We start from the raw sequence: 24,111 nt of genomic DNA on the forward strand, positions 1-24,111 counted from the left end.
CACAAAAAACTTAAAAATTATGGTTAAAACTGCCATTGTTCCATTGACTGCAGCTTGCAGTTTGATTGCAAATTTAAGATTGATGCTCAGATTAAAAAGTATTTTACGTTTGAGTCAATACAGGGCTCTGGGCAGCCCCAGAGCGGCTTGTGGCTAAGGACCAGAAACTGGAGATGTGGGACTCAGGCTGTACAACAGAGGATGATGGCTGAGCTTTATTAGCCAAGGCTAGCCCACTAACTGGTCTTCCACCAAGGATGCCGTGGCCCAAGCATCTTATGCTCCAGGACCATGCGCACAGGAGAACTTTGGGATGCTGGAGGCAGGAGCTGACTGTAGGACCCAGCCACTATGTGGTCATCACTAGACTGCTCTTGCTGCTTTAGGAGAAGATGTCTGCTCTTTCTATCTCTAAGCTGAGGTTCATCTACAGAGGACTCTGGTCAGTCCCTGCGGGCCAGAAGAAGAGGCAGCTGCCAACAGATCACCAGGACCCCTGTGAAGGTTCCAAAAATTCAGTGAGGCCTCACCCAGAATAATGTCCAGGGAATATGAACAATGACAAAGAACAGCTATGACTCAGTCAGCACCACTAAGTACCAAGCTCTCTACACACCAAGGACTCGACACAGAACCCTGGACTGGAGCCCAGGGAGCCTGGGTACAGTGACAGGCTCATTCACAGCAAAGTGAGACTGGACTGAGGCTGAAGCAAGAGTAGGAAGAGTAGAATGCAGACCAGGGAGAGAACGAGTAAGCAGAGCTGGGTCACCCAAGATGGCCTGCGGAGGGGGGCATCGCACAGGCGGGCAGCACAGGCCACATGATTCCCCTGGGGCATCCAGGAGATGTTCTTGCTCCCCACTCTCTCTTTACTCTGCATGGCTTTCCTACACGGTTCTCACTCAGTCTTCAACTAGCATCACTCCCCATACATTCTTTTTCATATATATTTAAATTCTGTTCATATGAGTGTTTCATTTGCATGTACGTTTGTGTTCCACATGTGTGCCTGATGACCATGGTGGCTAGAAGAGGGTATCAGATCTCCTGGCACTGGGGTTATGGGTAAGTTGTAAGCCAACATCTGGGTGCTGGCAACCAAACCCCGGTCACGTATAAGAGTAAGAAGTACTCTTAACCCCTGAGTTACCTCTCCAGCCCGCTAATACCCTAACCCTAACCCCTGAGCCATCTCCCCACCTTCTTATATGTTCTTAACAATAAATTAGCTGTTTGCCAGAAGGCAACATGGGGCTGTTGATTACCTGTGTGCTCTACTCTGATGCTCTTTGCATGCCCGTCCACACTGCCCCAGTAATCTCGAGAACTGAGGGAGAAGGGCACATGCATGCTCGTGTGTGTGGGACTGGGCATGGGAGCTCTGGGCTAGGCAAGGCCACAATTACTCACACTTTTGACACTGGCATCCTCCATCCCATTACTCACACTTCTCACGCTGGCATCCTCCATCGCATCGGTCATGTCTTCATCTTCCCCTGGAGTCAGAGGGCAGACAGGCTCATGAGCATCTGGGCATCTAATTAACCGTATCCCATGTCCTCTCTTTAGCAGAAACACAAAACATTAACTCCAGTCCCAGAAAACTGCCCTCTTCAGACCTGTGTCCTTTTTCCACAGGACACCAAACTGCTGTCCCTCCTCCACTCCAACCATTTGGCCCCTTCAAGATGTGAGTGACTTGGAGAGAGTCAGCCCCATGTCATACACACCCTCGCTTAGTTAGCAAAAGGACAATTTTACCCTCCTAATCAACAAGCTTTTTGGCGCTGGGCAATGGTGGTTCACACCTTTAATCCCAGCATTTGGGGGCAGAGGCAGGCAGATTTCTGAGTTTGAGGCCAGAGTCTACAGAGTGAGTTCCAAGACAGCCAGGGCTACACAGAGAAACCCTGTCTCAGAAAAAAACAAAAATAAATAAATAAATAAATAAATAAATAAATAAATAAATAAATAAATAGCTTTTTTGCTCACTCTGTGTACTGGCACCGTGTGGGATTAATAGAAAAGTATGAAGCTGACCATCTGGAGGAAGAGATTCCAGCAAAGCAAAGCAAAGCAACAGCCAGAAGACAAAGACAGCATGTGTAGGGGCTAAGAATGAAGTTCAGTGGAGCACTGTCCTAGCATGTACCAAGTGCTGGGTTCAGTCCCCAGCACTGCAGGAAAATAAGCCAGCCTATGACTAAACATGTACAGAAGAATGGCAACTGGCATGTGGACATTCTGTGCGGGATGAGGACCAGTGGCTAGGGAACCCTAGAGACAACAGAAAGGAACAGTGTGGGAACGTAAGGAGCAGAGGAGGCATCCCAGCCACAGGAACTGCGGGCATCAAGTCTACAGGAACCTGAGGAGCACTAAGGGTGGGAGGGAAGTGGAGAAGAGATAGTCTAAAGAACAGCACAAGCCACCTTTATATTAAACACTACATGGGAGCCAGCAGACAAGCAGCTGGCAAGTGAGGGGCAAAAGAGACTGTGTGAGGAAGTCAGGTGAATCAAAGACACACAGCTCAGCAGCAAGAGCCAAAAAGTCAGAAGGCAGGTACTCGCCCCACAGTCCTATGAATAGAATGTACTCCAGGCAATGCTCCGTTACTGAGTGGACACTGTGCTTGGGAAGGCTGACACTCTTTTAGAAGGCATGGCTCTGCCTGTCACTAAATCAGCTTAGGGTTCAGCTGGTTTCCATTAAAAACCAAACCATATCGAACTGAACAACAGGAAAGGAATAAAGAAAAAGAAGCAGAAGAGATGCTCACACCATGAAGAGATGCTCACACCATGCACAGTGAGGGGAATTTCCTCAAGTTTTGTTTAAATCGTTGTATATATACTGCATTAAAAAAAAGTCAGGGCTGGAGAGATGGCTCAGTGGGTAAGAGCACCCGACTGCTCTTCCGAAGGTCCAGAGTTCAAATCCCAGCAACCACATGGTGGCTCACAACCATCTGTAACGAGATCTGGCGCCCTCTTCTGGAGTGTCTGAAGACAGCTACAGTGTACTTACATATAATAAATAAATAAATAAATCTTAAAAAAAAAAAAAAAAAAAAAAAAATTAAAAAAAAAAAAAAAAAAAAAAAAAGTCAAAGGGCTGAGATCTGATGCCCTCTTCTGGGGAGTCTGAAGACAGCTACAGTGTACTTACATATAATAAATACATTTAAAAAGGGGCAGGGGGGGCTGGGGAGATGGCTCAGCAGGTAAGAGCACCCAACTGCTCTTCCAAAGGTCCTGAGTTCAAGTCCCAGCAACCACATGATGGCTCACAACCATCTGTAATGAGATCTGACTCCCTCTCTCCCTCTTCTGGTGTGTCTGAAGACAGCTACAGTGTACCTACATATAATAAATAAATCCTTTAAAAAAAAAAAAAAGTCAAGCTGGGCAGTGGTGGCCCACGCCTTTAATCCTAGCACTTGGGAGGTGGAGGCAGAGGCAGGTGGATTTCTGAGTTTGAGGCCAGCCTGGTCTACAGAGTGAGTTCCAGGACAGCCAGGGCTACACAGAGAAACCCCGTCTCGAAAAACCAAAAAAAAAAAGGCATGGGAAGCTGGGTGGTGGTGGCGCACGCCTATAATCCCAGCACTCAGGAGGCAGAGGCAGGGGGATCTCTGATTTCAAGGCCAGCCTACTCTATAGAGTTCCAAGACAGCCAGGGTTATATAAAGGAACCCCGTCTCAAAAAACAAAACACCAAAACAACAACAACAAAATTCATAGGTAAGTTAGTATAGAGAATATATGAAATAAAAATAAAAATGTTTAGTGTGCTCAGGAGAATCTGAGGAGGCAGAATGTGCAGGGTGGCCTTCTGGGTTAGCTTCTTAGGTCTGTTTCTATGCTTCCTCAATAATGGCCGAAAGCCCTCAAGTGTATAAATGAGCATCATGCGCCTCTGTGGAGACCCCTACCTTTAGTGCCATCTTCTTCCTCCACCTTGTTTCCATCTTCCTCCTCCCGTATGATCAGCCGGCCATCAGCACTCAACTTGAAGCCATGGTCCCTCTTCTTGGCCCGCCCAGGCCCAGGCTGGGTGGCTAGTGAAGTGAGGTGAGACAGGTCAGTCCTAGCCAACTCCGTTGGGAGGAAGAGGAATCCTCCCAACACCAAAGCTCTCAACTAAGGGACTTTTAGCCCTTGCCCACAGGCCATCCTCAGAAGCCAACCCCTGCCTACCACCCATGAATCCAGCAACAGGACAGGTCAACTCTGGGTTCCTAGGTCAGCTGTGTGCTCACCAAGGACTCGATGGGCCACCTTGGGATCCAGGAAGTTGAGGGGCTCATCGCCACCACCTTCCTTCAGCCATGCCCGGCTCCTCTGTCGTGCCAGCTTCCGCTGCTCCTTGCCCCTGCCTCTTTCTTCTTCCTCATCTTCATCCTCAGAGTCAGCCAAAATCTCCTCGATGCTAAATTAGAGAAGTCTAACATTAACGCACTCCTGGGACAGAGGGGACCTAAGGCACTGCCAGGACAGAATTTGGGTGGGGGTAGACTAAGGCCTTGAGGCTGAGCCATGGTCTTACCTGTCACCTTTGCTCTGGACAGGCTCCTCTTCCTCTTCCTCCTCTTCCTCCTCCTCTACAGCAGCCTGGCTCAGGGCACGGTGCTTCTTGGCTCGGGTCTCAGCTTTCCTGATGTTTATCAGGACTTTGTGGTATTCTGCGGGTAGCAGACCCTTCACCAACTCGAATCTGAGTGGGACAGAGAAGGGCTGTCTAGAGGTACTTGCCAAGGACCCCTCCTCAGGGGCAGGAGCTGTTCGGGAACCTAACCTTCCCTGTGGCCCCCTAAGAGACCAAGGGCCCCATCCTCCAACCCCACCCCATTCAAGCACAGACCCAAACTTGCGGGTGAACTTGATGAACAGGTTCCGAAGCTTCATCCGGAAGTGCCGTCGCATGTCATCTGACAACTTCCCAATGGCTTCCATCTAGCAGACAGAGCACCAGGGTGTCAGAGCGAGCACGGGGCCTTCTGCCCTGCCCATCTGTCCTTGCTGTACAGACCAGTGTACAGTACAGGTGAGCCTAGCGAAGGAGAGGTACTGGCTGCCCTTTTCTCAGGCCACCGCTTCCCTGGCTCAACTCCGTTTCCTTACTCTGGAATCCCATCTTTCCTCTATGCCCTTTCACACCACAGCTGGGATTACCCTTCCGAGGTGACAACTGAACACCCTCCATGTGTCCTTCCCAGGGTTCTTTCACAGCAACTTGATGGGACAGAAACCTATACCAATACAGGCTCACCTGACTGCCAAGTGGCCATAGAGGCCCCACTTAATCCACTCATTCCACTTTGCCAGCTACGACCCAGCATCCTGAAGTCACATGTTTCCTTTCTATCATGCAGTTGTGCTCATCCAGGCCCAGATGATGACACATGGGAGTGGCAAACCTTATTATCTGTAAGGTCTGCCTGCAGTGGGGGCAGAGAACAAGGTCCCCACATACCCTTTAGTGGGATTCGGGAAGTGCTAAATATAAAGAGATCCAGTAGATCTCCACCCTAGCCTTGCCTTAAGCCTTTGGTTCCCAGTGAGGCTGACAGCTTCTGGAGAATATCTATCCCTGCTTCCTTCCTGGAAACTAAGGTTTGCCTCAGAAAAGATATGCAAAAGAGATCTGAGGGCCATGTGACTCTGCCAGCTGGAAGTGGAAACCATTAGCAAGCTATTCCAGCTTGCAGGGAGTGTGGCTTAGAAGTCCAGAGTCCCTAACTTTCAGCTCTGCTGTGCCCTGGCAGGAATGGGGAGAGTGACCCTACAAAGAGCGAGCACAGTCTTGAGACTAGACCTTGAAAATAAGTACCTGCCTGCTTCTCTATCTGTACAACATGGGAGAAGCCCTGTCCCTTGGCCTTTGGTCTGGGACATAGGGTAATAAGAGACACTATGAGCATTGTGCCTTGTTAGTCAGCCAGCACTCTCCTACAAGCCCCTCTAGGGCTCTGTAATGTCGTTCTGCTGCTCAGAGCAGTAGTGAAAACATTCTGAACTAATATGCCCAGAGTCCCTCCCACAGAGTCCATACTTGCCCCCCAGTGAACACAATGGAGCCTCACCACTAGCTGCACATGCTTAGCAAGGTGCACCACGTCCATGACCACCACGGCCACCTTGATGAAGCCTAGTGCAGACTTGACCACATCACGAGTTCGAGAGGCCAGCAGCAGGCACACGTTCTCCAGGAGCTGCTCCACTGTGCTGGTCCCCATCAGCCCTGTGCACAGGGGCTGCTGTCAGATACCAGAGCCCCTCAAACCCAAGACCACCCACGGGTCAGATGTTCTCAGGGCCTTTCTGGGTCTAACAGCTTGAACACCACCCATGGAGTATCCATGCATCTTCCATCTTAGAGACTAGCAGGGGTTCTGAGAGGTTAGTAAAGATGCTCAAAGTCCGGTGTGGTTGGTAAGAGGAGGGACCAGAACTAAGACACAAGGACAGGTCAACCCTCTTTCTGACCAATCTGACAAAAGTCCCAGGACACTGGGGCCTAAAGCTGATGGGTGGTGCGAATGTAAGGATGAAGGGAGTATGTTGTGGGAAGAGACTAGGAAGCAGACAGGGCCGGCTTCTGGGTCTGTTTGCTGCATCCTGATGCTTTTCCCCAGTCTGGCATCACCCTGTGCTGACGTCTGGAGCACTCTTTACCATGACAGCACCCCTCAGGCAAACACTTACCTTTGAACTCAAACAAGAGGTGGGTCAGAGCCAAAATGCTGCAGCTGACTGTGGTGACTGCACCCAGAAGGCCAGGATAGATGAGGACAAGGTACCGCTGCAGAGCATCTGAGGACAGAGAGTGGGACAGTTACTAGAAGACAGGGTGCTCAGGGATGGGCACTATTGGCCTTCAGTGCAGTCCACTCAAAGCCACAGGCAGAACAAGATAAGGCGTTCCCTCCACCTTTTCCCTAAGACTGGACAGAGGGGGGCTGGTGAGATGGCTCAGTGGGTAAGAGCACCCGACTGCTCTTCCGAAGGTCCAGAGTTCAAATCCCAGCAACCACATGGTGGCTCACAACCATCNGCAACAAGATCTGACTTCCTCTTCTGGAATGTCTGAAGACAGCTACAGTGTACTTACATATATTAATAAAATAAATCTTTAAAAAAAAAAAAAAAAAAAAGACTGGACAGAGGCTTTAAGACTCTTCTCTCACCGGGCATGGTGGCGCACGCCTTTAATCCCAGCACTTGGGAGGCACCTGGTCTACAAAGTGAGTTCCAGGATAGCCAGGGCTACACACAGAAACCCTGTCTCGAAAAAACAAAAAAAAAAAAAAAAAAAAAAAGACTTCTCTGGGCCAAGGCAGTTTGTCCACCCCAGCTCTCAGCCCACAGCCCAGTCTCACCTTCCTGGCTGGAGCCAAATCGCAGGAAAGCGTGGCCCATCTCCACCAGCAAGGTGAACGCACTCTTCCTTGCACCCACTGACACCTCCTTGGTGCACAGGATCACCTGGCAAAACAGCCTTTGTCAGGACATGGAACTGAGGGGCAGCCTGGGTGAGCTCTTCACGCCTACACACGCACTAGGCAGTGAAGGGAGCGTGTGCTCCCACTGTTACCTACAGTCCTCCCTCCTCGGCCGTCTCTTGGAATCCACACTAAGAGACCGCAAAATCCACACCCTCCACAACCCCTCACCTCTGGGATGAGGGCAGCTATGAACTCCTCATGCTCAGCCGACAGCTTCTTCACAATATGTATGAGGCACTTCAAACGGGGCTGTGGGCACAACAACAACACCGGGGTCCTCCAGTGTCACCCCGACCCCTGGGTGTGCCTGTTGACGCCCTCCCTCGCTTGCAGACCAGGCAGCCGGAGCCCTTACCCTTTTAGCAGGTGAGGATGTGCTCCGAAGCGAGTCCAGCAGCGTCTTCTTCAGATCATCCAGGTGGCTCTGCACGAAGCGGGCCGCCGGGCCCTGAGAACTGGCACACACCTCCTCCAGCACGCGGTAGGCCTTCTTCTGTACACCGTGGACTTTGCTCTGAGAGGGCAAATGAGATGCAGAGATAATAAGGAAGGGGACTGGGTTTCACTCCATCCTGTGACATTCCCCAAGCATCTACTAGAGAGGATTCAGAGAAAAGCTAGTCTGGAAACAGGAGCCATAGCTTCAGGGACAAAGCCAGACTGGATTTCCAAACCATTCTCACCACCACTAAATAACAGATAAGGGGGCTGAGGCCAGGGTTCAGTGATTCAAAGTACTTGTTCTTTTAAAGGACCCACTTCCATTCTCAGAACCCACATGACATCTAACAACTGTCTGTAACTCCACTTTCAGACCACAACCTTCAGGGGAGCTGCTACCCTCTTCTCATCTATGTGACACCAGGCACACAATGCAGGCAAAACACACATAAAATAGAATCAAATCTAAGAAAATAAAAGTAATAAATAGCAGACACCCAAGCCTGGGCAGCAGGCATCAGAATAAGCTAGGGGGATAGACCTGGCACTCTCTATCGCGTTCTCCTCTAAGCTGAAGGAGTTCCCAGGCCTCTCCAGCTCATCCCAGCCTGCCCTGACATCTGTGTCCGCCTGCACACATCTTCCTCTAGCTACTATACAAACTGGCGGGGAGCAGGGGGACTGGTCCTCAGGAGGGTGCTGCTGGGCTGAACACTGCACACTGTAAGCATTTTTGACAGGGCAGTGAGAATGAGCAAAGGCATAGGCAGGCCAGCTCTAAACTAGATCTTGGGGGTGTGGCTCAGAGGGCATGCCCAGCATCCAGGAGAACCTGGGTGCATCCAGGAAAAAAAAAGGAAAAAGAAAAAAGAAAAGAGAAAAGAGAGAGAAGAAAAACCAACGCCCCATAAAGTGGCTCAGTCGGTCAATGTGCTGACCGGGTACTTACGTATGAGCCTGACAACCTGAGCTCAACCCTGGGAACCCACAGAAGGCGCAAGGAGAAAACCGAGTCTACAAAACTGTCCTCAGACTCTCACCCACCCTCAGCTTAACACACACATGACACATGAAATAAAACTTTTAAAAAGAGGTAAAAATAAAAGACTTATCTAGGACTCTCTAATAAAGGCTAGGTGCGGAGGTGTAAACCTGTAATCACAGCACTTGTGAGACAGAGGCAGGAGGATGAGGAGTTCCAGGCCAGCTTTCAATACAGAGGAAGTTCAAGGCCTGTTTAAGATATATGGGTATCTATCTCAAAGAACAGTCTGATGAGGCTACAGTTGGTCAAAGGTGGAAAGAAGGCAGAATGGGAGGGCTGAAGGCTGGGGCAGGCCTAGAATGGCAACAGGAAAAGAGTGTGGCCTTTGTTCTACAAGACACACCTTGGCACAGGCTAGAGCACAGCTGTACATCCTAGTGACAGATGGGCAGGGAGAAACCCTAAGGGAAACCACTGTGGGAGTAGCCAGGGGGAGATCTGGGCACGGAGCATGGATGGGGATGAGAAGAGCTCACCTCAAGGTAGGGCCGGATGGTAGAGTATAGCTTACTGATGGCAGCTTCATCCGAGTAAGGAGCCAAAGCCACAACCAGGTCCAGGACAGACAATCTGCCAGAGTGACAAACAGGAGGGGCTTAGAGGACGAGAGAAGGACAGAAGCTGTTTTTACTCAGGGCTGGGCCCAGCCCCTGCCTCCCAATCCCAGAGGCATTTGCGAATGGTAAGCAAGCAAGGTAGCTACTCAGGGAACACTCAGAGCACCAGGTGCTCTACACAGCTAGCTCTCTCTGTCCTCAAAAAGCCATGTGACAGGGATTGTTATTACACATACTCTACAGATGAGGGCTTAGAGGCAGAGTATGTGTGTAACTGGTCTAAAGCCACACCAGATGGGAAGGGATGGAGCTGGGATTGAATCCATGTATTTATCTTTGGGGTCCATCCTCTTTCCATTCTTCAGTAATAATGAACTAATCAGACCTCTCAGAACAGTTAGAACATATCTCAAGACTTCTAGAGTGAATCCAAAGGCTCTGCTAGGTACCCTTTGGCTACCAAGCTCAAGTGAGGAAGCCCGGAACACCTACCTGGTGAAATCAGAGCTGGCAGGATCGAGAACCTTCTCGGTGGCTTTTTCCAGGAAGCCATTCACCAACTAACAGTCCCAATGGAGAAAGAAACAAAGAGTGACCATAGCAGCAGGTTCCTGAGTTGGTACCCATGGTTTAGGTCCCCCAGCCCAGCTACAACTGCTGTGTAAAGTCCCCGGTCCAGCTCTAGCGCCTGGAGGTGGAATCTTGACCTTTCCAAGGCCCGGCACTGACCTGAGCCTCAGTTATGGTGAGGTAAGTTTTGATGGTTTCCAGCACAGCACGGCGAGGGGCTGCCGCCTCTCCAGCTGCAACAGGCTGCCCATACAGGTTGAAGAGGATTGGCAGGAAGTTTTTGGCAAATCGGCTCACTTCAGCACGGTCAGCCTCTGGCAAGAGGACCCAAGTTTGCATTGAAGGGACAGAGGTAATAGTAACTCAGTAGTCACATCTTTTTAGAGGACTCCAGGGCAGGATTTAAAAGCCACAAGAATAGACCTTCTGCCAGTAGAGGCTGAGGCTAGGGCACACAGAACAAGAAGTCTCCGGGTTCAACACTGATTGCACAATCCACAGATCTCACCCTTCGGTGAGAGGTGTGAGGCAAGGACTAATATTAGCCTCCTGGAGCCCACAGCAGGCTAGCACCCCAGGGCATCTTCTCAGTAGCTTCCACACTTACCTGCCTCACAGCCCTTAGTGATGAGGGTGCGTAGGGCCTGGCACACAGTGACCCTCAGGTCTGGGCGTTCACTGATAGCTGTGCCCAGAGTCCGTGCCAGGCCTTTGAAGGAGGCAGCCACATCTGTGGGCCTTGTGCAGAACCCAGGCAGGAGGGTCCAGATCTGCGAGGGAGGAATTTAGGAATTAAACTGTGACTTGTAGCCTGCATGCTCCTTCCCTCGTCCCTCCCCAGCTGACCCTCACCTGCCACTGGAGCGTATCATAAATCTTCGACTCCACTGTGCTGCCTGCCTGAGCCAGGTCCATTGCTGGAGGGTGTGACAAAGACATGGTGTGACCCAAGATAGCCTCTTGGCCTATCGGCCTCATTTTACTAAAACCAAAGGCCTACAATAAGGATACAAATATAGGTAATACACCCCCCAATTAATAGTAGTAACATTAATTATTCTAACAATGAAAACAAGTCTATGAATATAGGCATTACAGTTGATACCTATGATCCCAGCACTCAGGAGGCTCAGAAGTTCAAGGTCATCCTCAACTACTTATCTAAGTCAAGGCTAAATGAGACCCTGTCTTGAGAAAACAGACCAACATCCCAGTGCTTACAGAGTCGCGGATGAGTCCCATTTTTTTAGGTTTTTCTGTTTTTTTTGTTTTGTTTTGGTTTTGGTTTTGGTTTTTTCAAGACAGGGTTTCTCTGTGTAGCCCTGGCTGTCCTGGAACTCACTCTGTAGACCAGGGTGGCCTCGGAACTCAGAAATCTGCCTGCCTCTGCCTCCCAAGTCCGCCACCACTGCCCAGCTCATGTAGTTATTTGCCAATAAAAAGACTTCTTTCCTGTTTTTTCGAGATAGGGTTTCTCTATCTAGCGTTCCTTGGCTGACTTGTAATTCACTCTGTAGACCAGGCTGGCCTCAAACTCGGAGGTCTGCCTGCCTCTGTCTCCCGAGTGCTGTGATTAAACACACGCACTGCTACTGCGAGGCTAAGTTTTTATTAACAAGGAAAAAAACCACTTTGCAGTACTGAGGATTGAACTCAGAGGCTCACACCTTAACACTGAGCTATAGCCGCAGCCATAAGAAAGGATGTGTAAAAGTATGTTTTATGTAAAATTACTAACACACGAGTTATCATTCCAATTTAGTAAAATACATCAAAAAAGAAAACGACAGGGACTGGTGAGATGGCTCAGTGGGTAAGAGCACTCACTGCTCTTCTGAAGGTCCTGAGTTCAAATCCCAGCAACCACATGGTGGCTCACAACCACCCATAATGAGATCTGACGCCCTCTTCTGGTGTGTCTGAGGTCAACTACAGTGTAGTCACATATAATAATAAACAAATCTTTTGGAAAAAAAAAAAAAGGAAACTACAGTAACATTTTAGAATAATTCTCTTTGGGTGTTTTTTACCTTTCTGTTTAAATGTTTCCTGTATATTCCTTTTTTAAAAAATTTTTTTTTCTTTTAAGATTTAACAACTGGGGCCTAGCAAACACATAAGTGGAAGCTCACAGACAGCTATTGGATGGATCACAGGGCCCCCAATGGAGGAGCTAGAGAAAATACCCAAGGAGCTAAAGGGATCTGCAATCCTATAGGTGGAACAACATTATGAACTAACCAATACCCCGGAGTGCTTGACTCTAGCTGCATATGTATCAAAAGATGGCCAAGTCAGCCATCATTGGAAAGAGAAGCCCATTGGACTTGCAAACTTTATATGCCCCAGTACAGGGGAACGCCAGAGCCAAAAGGTAGGAATGGGTGGGTAGGGGAGTGGGGGGAGGGTATGGGGGACTTTTGGGATAGCATTGGAAATGTAATTGAGGAAAACACGTAATAAAAAAAAAAAAGTGACTGAACAAAATATAGCTAAAATGAGCATTGGAATAGGCAGAGGGACTAAGGGCTGCAATCCAAGTACTCAGGAGGCTGAAGCAGTAAGCACTTCAACGACCTTGGGTGTGAAGCCAGCATGGGCTACATGAAACCTGGTCTCAACAAAACAAAATACCATTAGCAAATAAATTATTAATAAACCTTTTTTTTTTTCAAGACAGGATTTCTTTGTGTAGCCCTGGCTGTCCTGGAACTTACTCTATAGACCAGGCTGGCCTCAAACTCACAGAGATCCAACTGCTTCTGCCTCCTGAGTGCTGGGATTAAAGACGTGTGCCACTACCTCCTGGCAATAATCATTTTAATATCCTTAAAAACCTTGTTGTTTGCAAACCAAAGATGTGGCAGGGCATGGTGGTGCATGCCTTCAGTCTCAGCACTCAGGAGGTAAGGGGAGGCAGATCTCCATGAGTTTGAACCCATATACATATACATGTATATATACACCTGTAAATCCATCTGTAGGTTTATCAAAGTCTATAGAGGGCTTCCTCAGTATCCATGAGGGACTGGGTATAGGATCCCCTTAGAAAGGAAACTCCAAATGGTTAAGTCTCTTGTATAGAAAATGGTACACACACTCTTTCCGCTAGTCATTACATCACTTCTAGATGTCTTATCAAATGCTACGTGAAGGACTGTTATACAATAGTAGTTAGAGAATCATCTCTGTAGTTGACTCAATCTGTAACACAGGACCTTGGGATACAGATGTCAGCTGTATACATATAAACCACAAAATTAAAAAATAAAAATCTGGGGCTGGAGAGATGGCTGCTCTTCCGAAGGTCCTGAGTTCAATTCCCAGCAACCACATGGTGGCTCACAACCATCTGTAATAAGATCTTCTGGAGTGTCTGAAGACAGCTACAGTGTACTTACATATAATAAAATAAATCTTTATAAATAAATAAATAAATAAATAAAATCTACCTAAAGGGACACCATGACAAAGAAGAACTGAATTCTTTCCTTTGACTCAAGTAGGCTTCAAGACCCAGGGGGTGGAGGCTCCCCAGGGAGCCCTTGCTGGCCAGCTGTACACTTCTCAGAAGAGTACTGTCAAATGTTTATGGTAGACTCAGTCTTTCTGTTCAACCGGGACTCCTAGATGTGGGGAGGAGGGGTCTCAGACTGCACACAGCCAAGGGCTCCATACCTTTTGTCTTAAGAGTGTTGGCCAAGGGCAAGAAGTAAGTGGTGAAGAAACCAAGCCGGGTTTCCCGAACATGATCCCGGATGACAGGCAGCAGCCAGCTCCGTGGGAAATCCAGAGTCTCCCTGTGGGAAGGGCTCAGTGAGAAGAGGCGGCAGAACCAGACTGAAGGTCCCTCTGTGTAGACCATTTAGTGGACACCCTTCCTAGAACAGAGCAAGCTGCATGCGTCTCCTGAAGCCAAGCAGGGCCACACTCACTCAGAGCCATCGATTTCCAAGGGCACGGCCTGCAACACCACCTCGGGACCCATGCTGGTCACTGCAGCCCCCACAGCCTGGTCCAGGGCTGCTGTGTGGGGGAAGTGAGGAGAGAGGCGCAGGTCACACAGGGACTGGAGGCACTGGAACAAAGAGGGTACAGAGAGACGTGATGGCGGGGCCAGGGTTTAACACTGCAGCAGAGCAATTGCCTAGCACGGTCCAGGTCTGCCTGTAAGCTCTGGCATACGACAAAAATCATGCAATCTTTCTGCTGACCAGGGACCAGTCAGTCGCTGACTTATCAAAAGGCTCTTTACTCCCTAATAGTTTTATTACAGACCCAGATTTCAGAGAAGGGATCCAAGGTCCAGACCTGGCTAGGTTTCACTCCAAAGGATGGAACCAGATTCTGGACACAGATGAAGCCCACAGCGATACATACTAATGATCCAACTGAATCACTGGTGTGTCCAATCCCTTCCTAAGGCCCAGGACCTTTAAAAGGTCAGTTTCATTCAACATGAAGAGATATAAAATTTCACATACAAAGGTAAATTCCAATTATCTTAAAGAATGGGAAGATGTGACCGAGGCTGGCCTAGAGCCAACTGTGGCTCGTACTGAGGGGGCAGAGGAGCACTCTCCAGTTCCCTCAGTACCAAACCAACCTTGCTTCTCATAGCCTTGCCTGGTTTGCCAGTCCTCTAGCCCCAACCTAGCCGAACCAGAAAGCAATGAGAAGAAATGAGAAAGACCCAGGAGCTAATCCACCAGCTACCCTGGGCTGGAGAAACCCTGAGATCTAAGGCTGTTTAAAATATCAACACTGTACTCTCTGGTTACACAGTATTTACAGGATTGAAATTTGAGAGGCTGGAGAAATGGCTCAGCAGTTAAGAGCACTGCTGCTCTGCGGAGGGCTGGGATTTAGTTCTCAGTACCAATATAGTGGCTCACAACCATCTGTAGTTCTAATTCCAAGAAATCTAAGACCCCCTCTCCTTTCTCATCTCCCAGGGCATCAGGCATATGTGTGTGTGTGTGTGTGTGTGTGTATGCATATACATATATACATGCAGATCAAAACTCTCATAATATAAATAAATAAACCTTTAAAAAGGTTTAAAAAGCCGGGCGGTGGTGGCACACGCCTTTAATTCCAGCACTTGGGAGGCAGAGGCAGGCGAATTTCTGAGTTCCAGGCCAGCCTGGTCTCCAGAGTGAGTTCCAGGACAGCCAGGGCTACACAGAGAAACCCTGTCTCAAAAAACCAAAAAANAAAAAAAAAAANAAAAGAAAAAAAAAGGTTTAAAAGGAGGCCTGGAAAGATGGCTCAGCAGTCAAGAACATGGCTGTTTTTCTAGAGGATGGGGGTTCAATATCTAGCACCCACATAGCAGCTCACAACCATCTGTAACTCCAGCTCCCTCTGATCTGACACACTCATACATGTAAGCAAAACACCAATGCACATCAAGGACAGACAGACCGACAGACAGAGACAGATATATATTTGAAAATAATTAACAGAGCCAGGGCCCCACAGGATTCTAAATCACCTTCAACCTAGGGAACTGGGCTAGTATGGTAGTTCCTATCCACCCACCCTGCTTGCTTTTCCCACACTGGTCACCTGGAGCACCTGCTATAGGCACTGTCAACATGGGGGGCGGGGACGTAGAGTATAGACATGTTCTTCCTGGCTAAAAGCCCTCAGACCAAGGACCCAAGTGCCACCAGTGCCCTGGCGCCAGGAGCCACCAGCTCACCTTCTTCATCACAGGATGGGCCTGCTTTCCACAAGCTTCAAAGAAGACACCCAGGAGCTGCAGCACAGAGCTCCAGGCCGCATGAAATTTGTATGTGAGGCCCTCTTCCACTGCCCTGCCAAGGAACAGGACAGTCAGGGCCACAGTCCCACCATCCCAGGAAATAACACGAGCTGGTACTGTGAGCCACAGACCCCACTAGCTTGTAAGAGGAGGGTCCCAGGAGGACAAAGCAGAGAGTTAATGCATAAACATGCTTTTAGTTACACAGTCCTACTGACTGAAGAGAAAGAAACATATGATGTAGTAATATGCCCCATTTTCAGATGAGGAAACCGAGGCTCAGAGACATGAAACCACCTGCCAGTCACTGCACTGGACTCCTCAGCCTGGGTACTATGCTGTCCCATGCATTCTCTACCTGACCTGGAGGGGTGGGTGGCTGAGAACAGGTGGCCTGAGCAGAGAGGAAAAGTCTTCCTGCGTATACTTGGCTGGTCCCATCTCCCCCACAGTATCTGAGGCCCTGAGGACTTTAGGTAGAAAGGACCAATAAGCAGCAGTGTTTGGGCCACGGGCAGCTGAGGTCATGAGTCCTCATTATTCCTTGAGGGCTCCTCATACGTCCCACTGGCTATACAGGAACAGTACCGTCCTCTGTTCCTGCCTTTTAGTCCCCAGAGCACCAGATAGAACAAGCAGACCCAGGAAATACACCCAGGACCCTCCCCTTTCCACAGATTGCTTGGCACACTGTGGCCATGTCTGTGAAAGGGTCCTCACAGATGTTGAGGATAACCCAGCAGACTCCATGGTCAGCCTTTTCCGATCAAGATGACCTCTTCCAGCTGTGAGAGGTGTTAATACCAGTCTCCTAGCACAAGGGTCAACAGGTTCTGTTTCCTGAATGGCTAGCTACATACATGCCTGGGGCTGCTCTCCCACAGAGGAGGACTCAAAGGCCTCAAGAGGCAGAGGAGATTGTTCCAGATGCCTTGGGTTTACAAGCAACAGAGCTGGATTCAAAGCCAGCTCCAGGATCTAGAAGCTCAGAGGCAGGGCTCCATGAGTCACACTCCTCCATCACGGAGCCAGCACCTCTCCTAAGTGCCTCTGAAACACAGCACAGCCATTGGCAGGAGCTGCTCACTCAGGCAGATGCCTGGCACTTACTCCTTTCTACGAAGCACCTGGTCCTGGGTACACTATCCAAAGTGGTAAACGGAGCTAGAGACTTCCAAAAGGGTCCCCACCACACTCTCACCTGAACATCTTGGTGATGTACTGGGGAGGACCTGAGGCTGAAGAGGTCACAGAGCCAATGTCAGCAATGTGTGGAGCCACACACTCCTTCAGGATCTCCTACAAAGAGAGGCCAGGCCGTCTAGTCCAAGGTATACCCCCAGTCCCACTCACCCTCCCACACAGCTGCTTTTCCAAGTTCTAAAAGCCTGTCTCCCACAGTGAGAAGCTCCCCCCAGTACAAAGCTGGGCAGCTAAGGTGGCCTGGGAGACAAAACGGCAGGCACAGCAGGGTTTAGCAGGCGGAAATACCTTGAGAGTCTGGGTAGCAGCCGCCACCACTTGTGAATGAGGGGAGAGAAGACAGGTCACTGCGGTTCCAAAAAATCGAGCAAGATGGCCTAGCCCCAGGTCTCGCTGCAACCTGTCAAGACAAAACGTTTCTGTGGAACCTGGCCCTGAGTCGCAGAGACCTGAGCCACCAGAACTCAGGTGAAAACATCTATTGGCCTGCAGGGTCCCTCCAGGTCCCCCTGGAAGGCCATTTCAAAAAAGCACTGTCCTTAAAGTAACAAGACATAGGGTTTAGGTTTACTTAGACTGCCTCTAAGGAGCTTGGCGCACAGTGGGAGCTTGTCTTCCTTAACACCCCCCTCTTTCTTGCCCCTCACACTTTCCAGAGCCAAATCAAGAGTTTTTTTTTTTTTTTTAAAGATTTATTTATTTATTATATGTAAGTACACTGTAGCTGTCTTCAGACATTCCAGAAGAGGGCGCCAGATCTCGTTGCGGATGGTTGTGAGCCACCATGTGGTTGCTGGGATTTGAACTCTGGACCTTTGGAAGAGCAGTCGGGTGCTCTTACCCACTGAGCCATCTCACCAGCCCCAAGAGTTTTTACCATAATATACAAACAAGATAATAAAACACTGCTAACGTGCTCACGACGCTCCACACCAACTACTGACATAACAGACATTTCGCTCCAACCTTGCAGCCATTACTAAGTCCACTTTCCACTCTGCAGATGACAAAGCTGAGACACATAAGGCCACACAGTGGGGCAGAGTGAGAGGGACTCACGCACCCAGGCCATCTGAACCCAAAACATAAAAACAAAAAGCATCATACCCGAGGGTCAGTAAGATTGCTCTGTGGTAAGGGGTCTCCTCACCCCTGGCCACTAAGCCTGGAGTGATCTCTGGAGGCTAGCCAGTAAAGGAGACACCCACTCCTGAGAGTTTCCTCCTGATTTAGATGTGCATGCCATGGCACACGCATACCACACACAACACACACATACACACAACATGAAATAACACCTGGGCTGTGGAGGGGCTCAGTGAGCTACTTACAATTTGAGCATGAGTGTCTCTGTTTGAATCCCTCAAACCCTCACAAAGCTGAGCACGGTACTGATGCCAGCACGTCTTCAGCAAGACAGGAGGTGGAACAGGAGGGTCCCGGGCAACAGGAGGGTCCCTGGCAACTTGCGGCCAGTCAGCCTGGCATATGCCACAGCAAACAATAAAGTGACCGTGTTTCATACAAGAAAGAGGGCTTTCATACAAAGTGCTCTTACTGTGGCATGTGTGTACCAGTAACTCAACACCTATGAACTCACACACATCACACTTGCACATAAATACACACAAACACACACACAAATTAAAATTAACAAATAAAGATCACACCAAGATTGGGCATGATGGCTCACAATTGTAATCCCAGAAGTTAGGAAGCTGAAGCAGGCCGGGCCAGGCATGTCAGTACATGAGTTTAATGCCAGCACTCAGGAGGCAGAGGGATATAGATATTTGTGAGTTCAGGACAGCTTTGTCTATATAGCTAGTCAGAGCTATATAAACATCTTCCAAACCAACCAAACAAACAAATAAAAACAAACAAACAAATCCAACAACTAAAGAAAACAAAGAATCCAGCTGAGATGGCTCAGGGGTAAAGGTGCTTGCGACCAAGTCTGACGACCTGAGCTCAATCCCTGGAATTCAATGATGGAAGGAGAGAACTGACTCCTAAGAGTCTCCTTCCATAAAAAAGAAAACAATGTCCCCTTCACCAAAAAGCACAGAGCAAGCTGAGAATCAGGCTCTAAGCTGCCTCCAGCCCAGAAGGCGCTGGCTGTCCTCTGTCTTGTTGCTCAAAGCTGGCAAGTCGCTGCTCCAATGAGGAAGGAACTGTACAGAACGGCCGTGCTGCGCACCCTTGCTTTCCTAAGAGCAGGTTCTCACCCACACAACACAGGCCTTGGTACTGAATGGCTCTCCAGCTCTGGCTCATGTCCCCTGCATCTGACTGAACAGCAAGAAACCTAAAGGGAGACCCTAGACTGACTTCCACCATCCCTACCTGACCAGGTTGATGTGGGCTTTCTCCATGACCTTAAGCCAGGCCAGCAGGGGCTGTAAATCATTCTCACTGGGCACGTAGTCATATAGTGCCTAGAGGTGAGACAGAAATGCACAACAGAGTCTCAGTCAGCAGTAACCCACTTCACTGTATATTTCATAAACAATTTTGGGAAGATGTATGTCCCCCTCTGGAAGTCTACCCACAGATATCTGAGTTTAGAAGCCCACTTAAGCTGAAATCCTTTCAAGTGTTAACTAGATCAGGAGTCCGTGCCTATCTCCCATGACCACTGATGCACTCTCAGTGGTCTCTCTCCTGTCTGCAGGCTTGGCTATTCTGTCTCCAAAGGCGCTCCTTGGATGCGGCTGAACGAGGGTCCCCAGATACACAGCTCCTGGAGCCCACCAGTGATCTGTGCATTTGCAAAGTGGAATTATCCTGGTTGGGGAAAGTGCCCACTAGGACTGATTAGCCCAAGCAACCTCACTGCTGTAGAAGACAGCAGAGTTGGCACCCTAGCGATGAAGTCTACCCTCCCGCAACATCAGGCCTCACCGTGATGATCTGGGCGTTGAGTTCTGCTGACAGGGTGCTAGGGCTGGGCTTGGCATGGAAGAGGTTATGGAAGGCCTGCATGGCACAGGCTGTCACAAGCTGCAGGAGACACACAGATTTAGCAAGGAGACACAAAGTCCACAGCTGCCCTGGAGCTCCCAGCCCCCGCTCCGTCACATGAGCTGCTTGGAGCCTACAGATCTCCTAGACTCCCAGACACCCTTAAGACTGTCACTCTAGGTAAGACATGGCAACCAACAAAAAACTTCAAAGGAGGTAGGGACTGAGACACAGCTCAGTGCTATAGCCTTATCTAATGCACAAAGGCCCTGTACGAAATCCCAAAGACACTTCAATTAGGGCTCAACAGGCAAAGTGCTTGCCGCCCAAGTCTAACAGCCTGAGCGTGTTCTCTAAAACCCATGTAAGGGTGGAAGAGAGTCCTAAAGATGGAAGAGGGTCGACTCCCTAAAGCAGCTCTGTGACCACGCACGCACAGACGCACGCAGAAGAATCTGACGTCAGCTTGCACACAGCCTTTAGATGAGCAGGCGTGGATGGTGCACTGTCGTGTCTTTGGCTTATGGTGAAAGTGGGGTCAGGACAGAGAGCCCTGGCCTCCTAGCAGCGGGGATTAAAGACCTATCAGGAAGCCTGGCCCCACTCACTCACTGAGTTCCCCTTCTTCCTGTGTCTAGCCCTTACCACATGGTTCAAGGTCATGACCCGAAGCAGAGTCTCACTGCAGCTCTTGACCAGGCCTTCCGGGAAGCAGGGCAGCATGTCCTTCAGCAGTGTTAGCATATGCAGTGTGGTGGTGGCCTCTCTGGAACCTGGCAGACAAAGAGGAGTTTTACTCCTAATCCTCCTATCCTACTCCCACTTCCCCTCCACCTCCCCTTGGACCTAGCTGCCTCACCTCCAGACTTCTCAATCTCCTGGATGCAGAACTTGGCAGTGGAGACGGCAGCAGGATGATGGGCGGGGGCCTTTTCACCAAACATGAAGTCACTGCCCTTGAGAACTGAGCACACTCCGTGCTGAGCAGCCTTTCGGATCTGAAGGGAAAGTAAATGGAACAAGGATAGGTATTTGGAGCCTTGGCACAGCTGCCACTAGCAGCCTGATGGAACACCTACTATATAATACCCACTGCTGTAGCGGGATATACACTACAGAATGAAACCGAAGCCCGTTAACTAGCCAAATGGCCCTGAGGCAGCCCAGAGACTCAAATCTCTGAGCAACAGGGTCCTCATCTTCAGACAGGGATATAGTCATTTAATTATCCAGCAATACCAGGGCCACTGCTCTAAGTGTTAACCAAGTGTCAGTAAGCAGTACATGATACTCGCCTGGGGCAAGAAAATAAGCAAATATAGAGCAGAAGATACTTGCAGGTACTGGGGAGATGGTTCAGAGGTTAAAAGCCCTAGCTACTCTTGCAGAGAATCAAGGTACAGAGACTTACAACCACCTCTAACTCTGGTTTCTGGGCATCTGATGTTCTGGTCTGGCCTCCACAGGCACCAGGCATGCATGTAATACACATACATACATGCAGGCAAAACACCCACATAGCTCTGGGTGATGGCATATACTTACTTTTATATTTATTTTATATGCATTCGTGTTCTGCCTGTATATGTATGTCTGTGTGAGGGTGTTGGGTCCCCTGGACCTATTTTACAGATGTGTGGCTGCTAGCAATTGAATCCTAGCCCCCTGCAAGAGCAGTGTTCTTAACCACTGAGCCATATCTTCAGCCCCAATGGTCCACTCCTTTAATCTCAGCACTAAGGAGACAAAGGCAGGCAGATCACTGAGTTCTGAGGCCAGCCAGGGCTACATAGTGAGGCCCTGTCACCAAAACAAACAAGGAAGCAAACAAAGAACAAATGACATCCATACACAGCTGACAAAGTGTCACTCTAATGAAGTGGCATTGTAACAGCGACCTAGAGAAGGTGTGTTAATGATCACAGGAATACACAAGGAATCGCATGTTCCCAACTCTAAATTTCTAAGGAAGCAGCACAGACCCTCTTGGTGAGTGCCTGCTATATAAAGCAGGGACTGCCCCAGGCCAGAGACTCCACATAACTGCTGCAAGACTGGAACTATCTCTTAGTTAGGAGGCCCAGGCTTACAGACATTAAGTAACTTGCCCAAGGTGATAACTCAAGATGAACTAAGAACCCAGCTCAGAGCTGGGATTGGTGATAGGCCTGTAATTCCAACTGCTGGGGAGGCTGAGAGGGCAAGTCAAAGTTCAAGGTCTGCCTAGCCTACACTACAGAGTGAGTGCACAGCCAAGCTGGGTATCTTAGTAAGATCTTCTCTCTCAAAACGACACAGCAAGAATGTGGCTGGAGAGATAGCTCAGTGGTAGAGTGCTTGTCTAGTATGGATGGGGCCCAAGGTTCAAGGCTCAATAATTGCTCAATATGGCAACAACAAAAATAAAGCAGAAGGGAGGAGGGGGAGTAGGTCTGTATGATGCCAGACACCCCATCAAGACCACCATCTCCCTGCCAAGGAAGAATGAGGGAGCTGAGAAGGCTGAAGAGAGACTCAAAAAGCACCAGGCTGTGACTACCCTGCTGGAGGAGGGGTGCTCCTCGCTTTCTGGATTTAAGTGGACAAGGCCTCAGAAGAGCAGGGAGCAGAATCTCAAGAAAAGCTCAGGACTTGGCTGGGAATGGTGGTACAGCCTTTAATCCTAGGCAAGTGGATCTCTGAGTTCAAAGCCGGCCTGGTCTACATAGCAATTTCCAGGTCATCCAGGGGCTATAAAGTGAGACCTTGTCTCAAATAACAAAAACAAAAAACTGCAAAACCCCAGGACTTGGGGTTAGGGAGAAGGCTTAGCAAGTAAGAGTGTTTGTGTAAATATGAGAACGAATTCAAGTCCTCAGAACTGAAGAGAATACAGGAAAGGGGTGGGGGCTGAGAGATTCCCCAATGGTTAAGAGCACTTACTGCTCTTCTAGAGAACATGGGTTTAGTTTCCAGTACCCACATAGGTGGCTCACAACTGCCTATAACTACAGTCACAGAGGACTCAACACCCTCTTATGGCCTCTGCACACGGATGCCATACACACTCACCCAAATACAAATAAAATCTTTAAAAAAAGTAAACGTCAGGCATAGGTTAGAGCATGCACTTGCAATCCCTGAAACTATACAGGGTGCAGACAGGAGGACCGCTGGAGCTTACCGGCCTCCAGCCTTGCTCCAGGCTTAATGAGAGACTCTGGGAATAAAGGAATAAGGCTGAGAATGGTAACGGCAGGACGCTTTCTGTGTGCATGTGTGACTACATGCATCCTCCACACATGCAAACACACACACACGCACACCCAACCAAGAAAAAAACCAAACCAGGAGTGTAAGTCCTAAGTCTTTTCCAACCCAGCTCAGACAGGTTGGTTCTGGGGCAGCCAGAGTCTCACCTTCGGCTTGGCATGCACGGTGAAGCTCAGCAGTCCATGGTACACCTGAAGAGTGATGGGATAGCCCCAGGCCTCCAGGTCTTGCTTCCGAAGGAGGATGGCCAGGCAGGAGAGGACCTTAAAGAAAAACGTAGAAAATCCCTCAGCTCTACCGCCACAGGGAAAGAGTCCAGGGTCTCACCAATCCTGGAAAAGCCCAAAGAGATCTATTTAAGGGTCTATGGAGCGCTCCCTATACCAATGCCAAGGAAGGGCGCATGCTTTAACCACACCCACTGAACTCAGGGATCCGCAGGCACTGACCCATCGGAGAGCAGAGGTGGAGCCACTGCTCGCCTGCGCAGACATGATGTCCATGAAGGCTTTGGAGGTGTCAGAGAACTTCTTCATGAGCACAGGACTTGGCACCCTGTGGGGAAGACACAAAGTCAATCCAGAGCAGCCAAAGAAAAGCAACTGGGACAGGCCCTGGTGTTAGGGGACGCGCACTCTGGCCCAGCCGTTCAGCAAGTCACCAATCAGCACAGGAGCTCATGTGTCTGCCCCTCAGGTTAGTGTGCTCCCCATGCCTGAGCTCTGGGTCTCTCAGCTTCCCTACCAGCCAGCCTCTGTACCACCGAATAAGGGCATCCCAGGGTCACACAACCTCA

General features: G+C 49.4%; 1 protein-coding gene across 1 annotated transcript in view; it reads right to left on the minus strand.

The window, feature by feature from the left end:
- Positions 1 to 24,111, minus strand: part of Rrp12 (ribosomal RNA processing 12 homolog) — a 36,046-nt gene that overhangs the window by 6,226 nt on the left and 5,709 nt on the right. Inside the window, exons 5-30 of the mRNA XM_021152097.2 lie at positions 23,765 to 23,870; positions 23,462 to 23,578; positions 20,923 to 21,061; positions 20,709 to 20,836; positions 20,004 to 20,102; positions 19,446 to 19,537; positions 17,388 to 17,499; positions 17,098 to 17,195; positions 15,834 to 15,948; positions 14,062 to 14,204; positions 13,805 to 13,926; positions 10,979 to 11,043; positions 10,734 to 10,896; positions 10,286 to 10,440; positions 10,049 to 10,116; positions 9,476 to 9,569; positions 7,869 to 8,027; positions 7,682 to 7,762; positions 7,388 to 7,493; positions 6,714 to 6,821; positions 6,092 to 6,249; positions 4,870 to 4,961; positions 4,555 to 4,722; positions 4,268 to 4,437; positions 3,941 to 4,066; positions 1,450 to 1,499 (exon numbers count right to left, since the gene is read on the minus strand). Coding sequence (XP_021007756.1) covers positions 1,450 to 1,499; positions 3,941 to 4,066; positions 4,268 to 4,437; positions 4,555 to 4,722; positions 4,870 to 4,961; positions 6,092 to 6,249; positions 6,714 to 6,821; positions 7,388 to 7,493; positions 7,682 to 7,762; positions 7,869 to 8,027; positions 9,476 to 9,569; positions 10,049 to 10,116; positions 10,286 to 10,440; positions 10,734 to 10,896; positions 10,979 to 11,043; positions 13,805 to 13,926; positions 14,062 to 14,204; positions 15,834 to 15,948; positions 17,098 to 17,195; positions 17,388 to 17,499; positions 19,446 to 19,537; positions 20,004 to 20,102; positions 20,709 to 20,836; positions 20,923 to 21,061; positions 23,462 to 23,578; positions 23,765 to 23,870 — 3,034 coding nt within the window. The remainder of the gene's footprint in view (positions 1 to 1,449; positions 1,500 to 3,940; positions 4,067 to 4,267; positions 4,438 to 4,554; positions 4,723 to 4,869; positions 4,962 to 6,091; positions 6,250 to 6,713; positions 6,822 to 7,387; positions 7,494 to 7,681; positions 7,763 to 7,868; positions 8,028 to 9,475; positions 9,570 to 10,048; positions 10,117 to 10,285; positions 10,441 to 10,733; positions 10,897 to 10,978; positions 11,044 to 13,804; positions 13,927 to 14,061; positions 14,205 to 15,833; positions 15,949 to 17,097; positions 17,196 to 17,387; positions 17,500 to 19,445; positions 19,538 to 20,003; positions 20,103 to 20,708; positions 20,837 to 20,922; positions 21,062 to 23,461; positions 23,579 to 23,764; positions 23,871 to 24,111) is intronic.

The sequence above is a fragment of the Mus caroli genome, chromosome 19, assembly GCF_900094665.2.
Source record: "Mus caroli chromosome 19, CAROLI_EIJ_v1.1, whole genome shotgun sequence".
NCBI classification, from domain to species: Eukaryota; Metazoa; Chordata; class Mammalia; order Rodentia; family Muridae; genus Mus; species Mus caroli.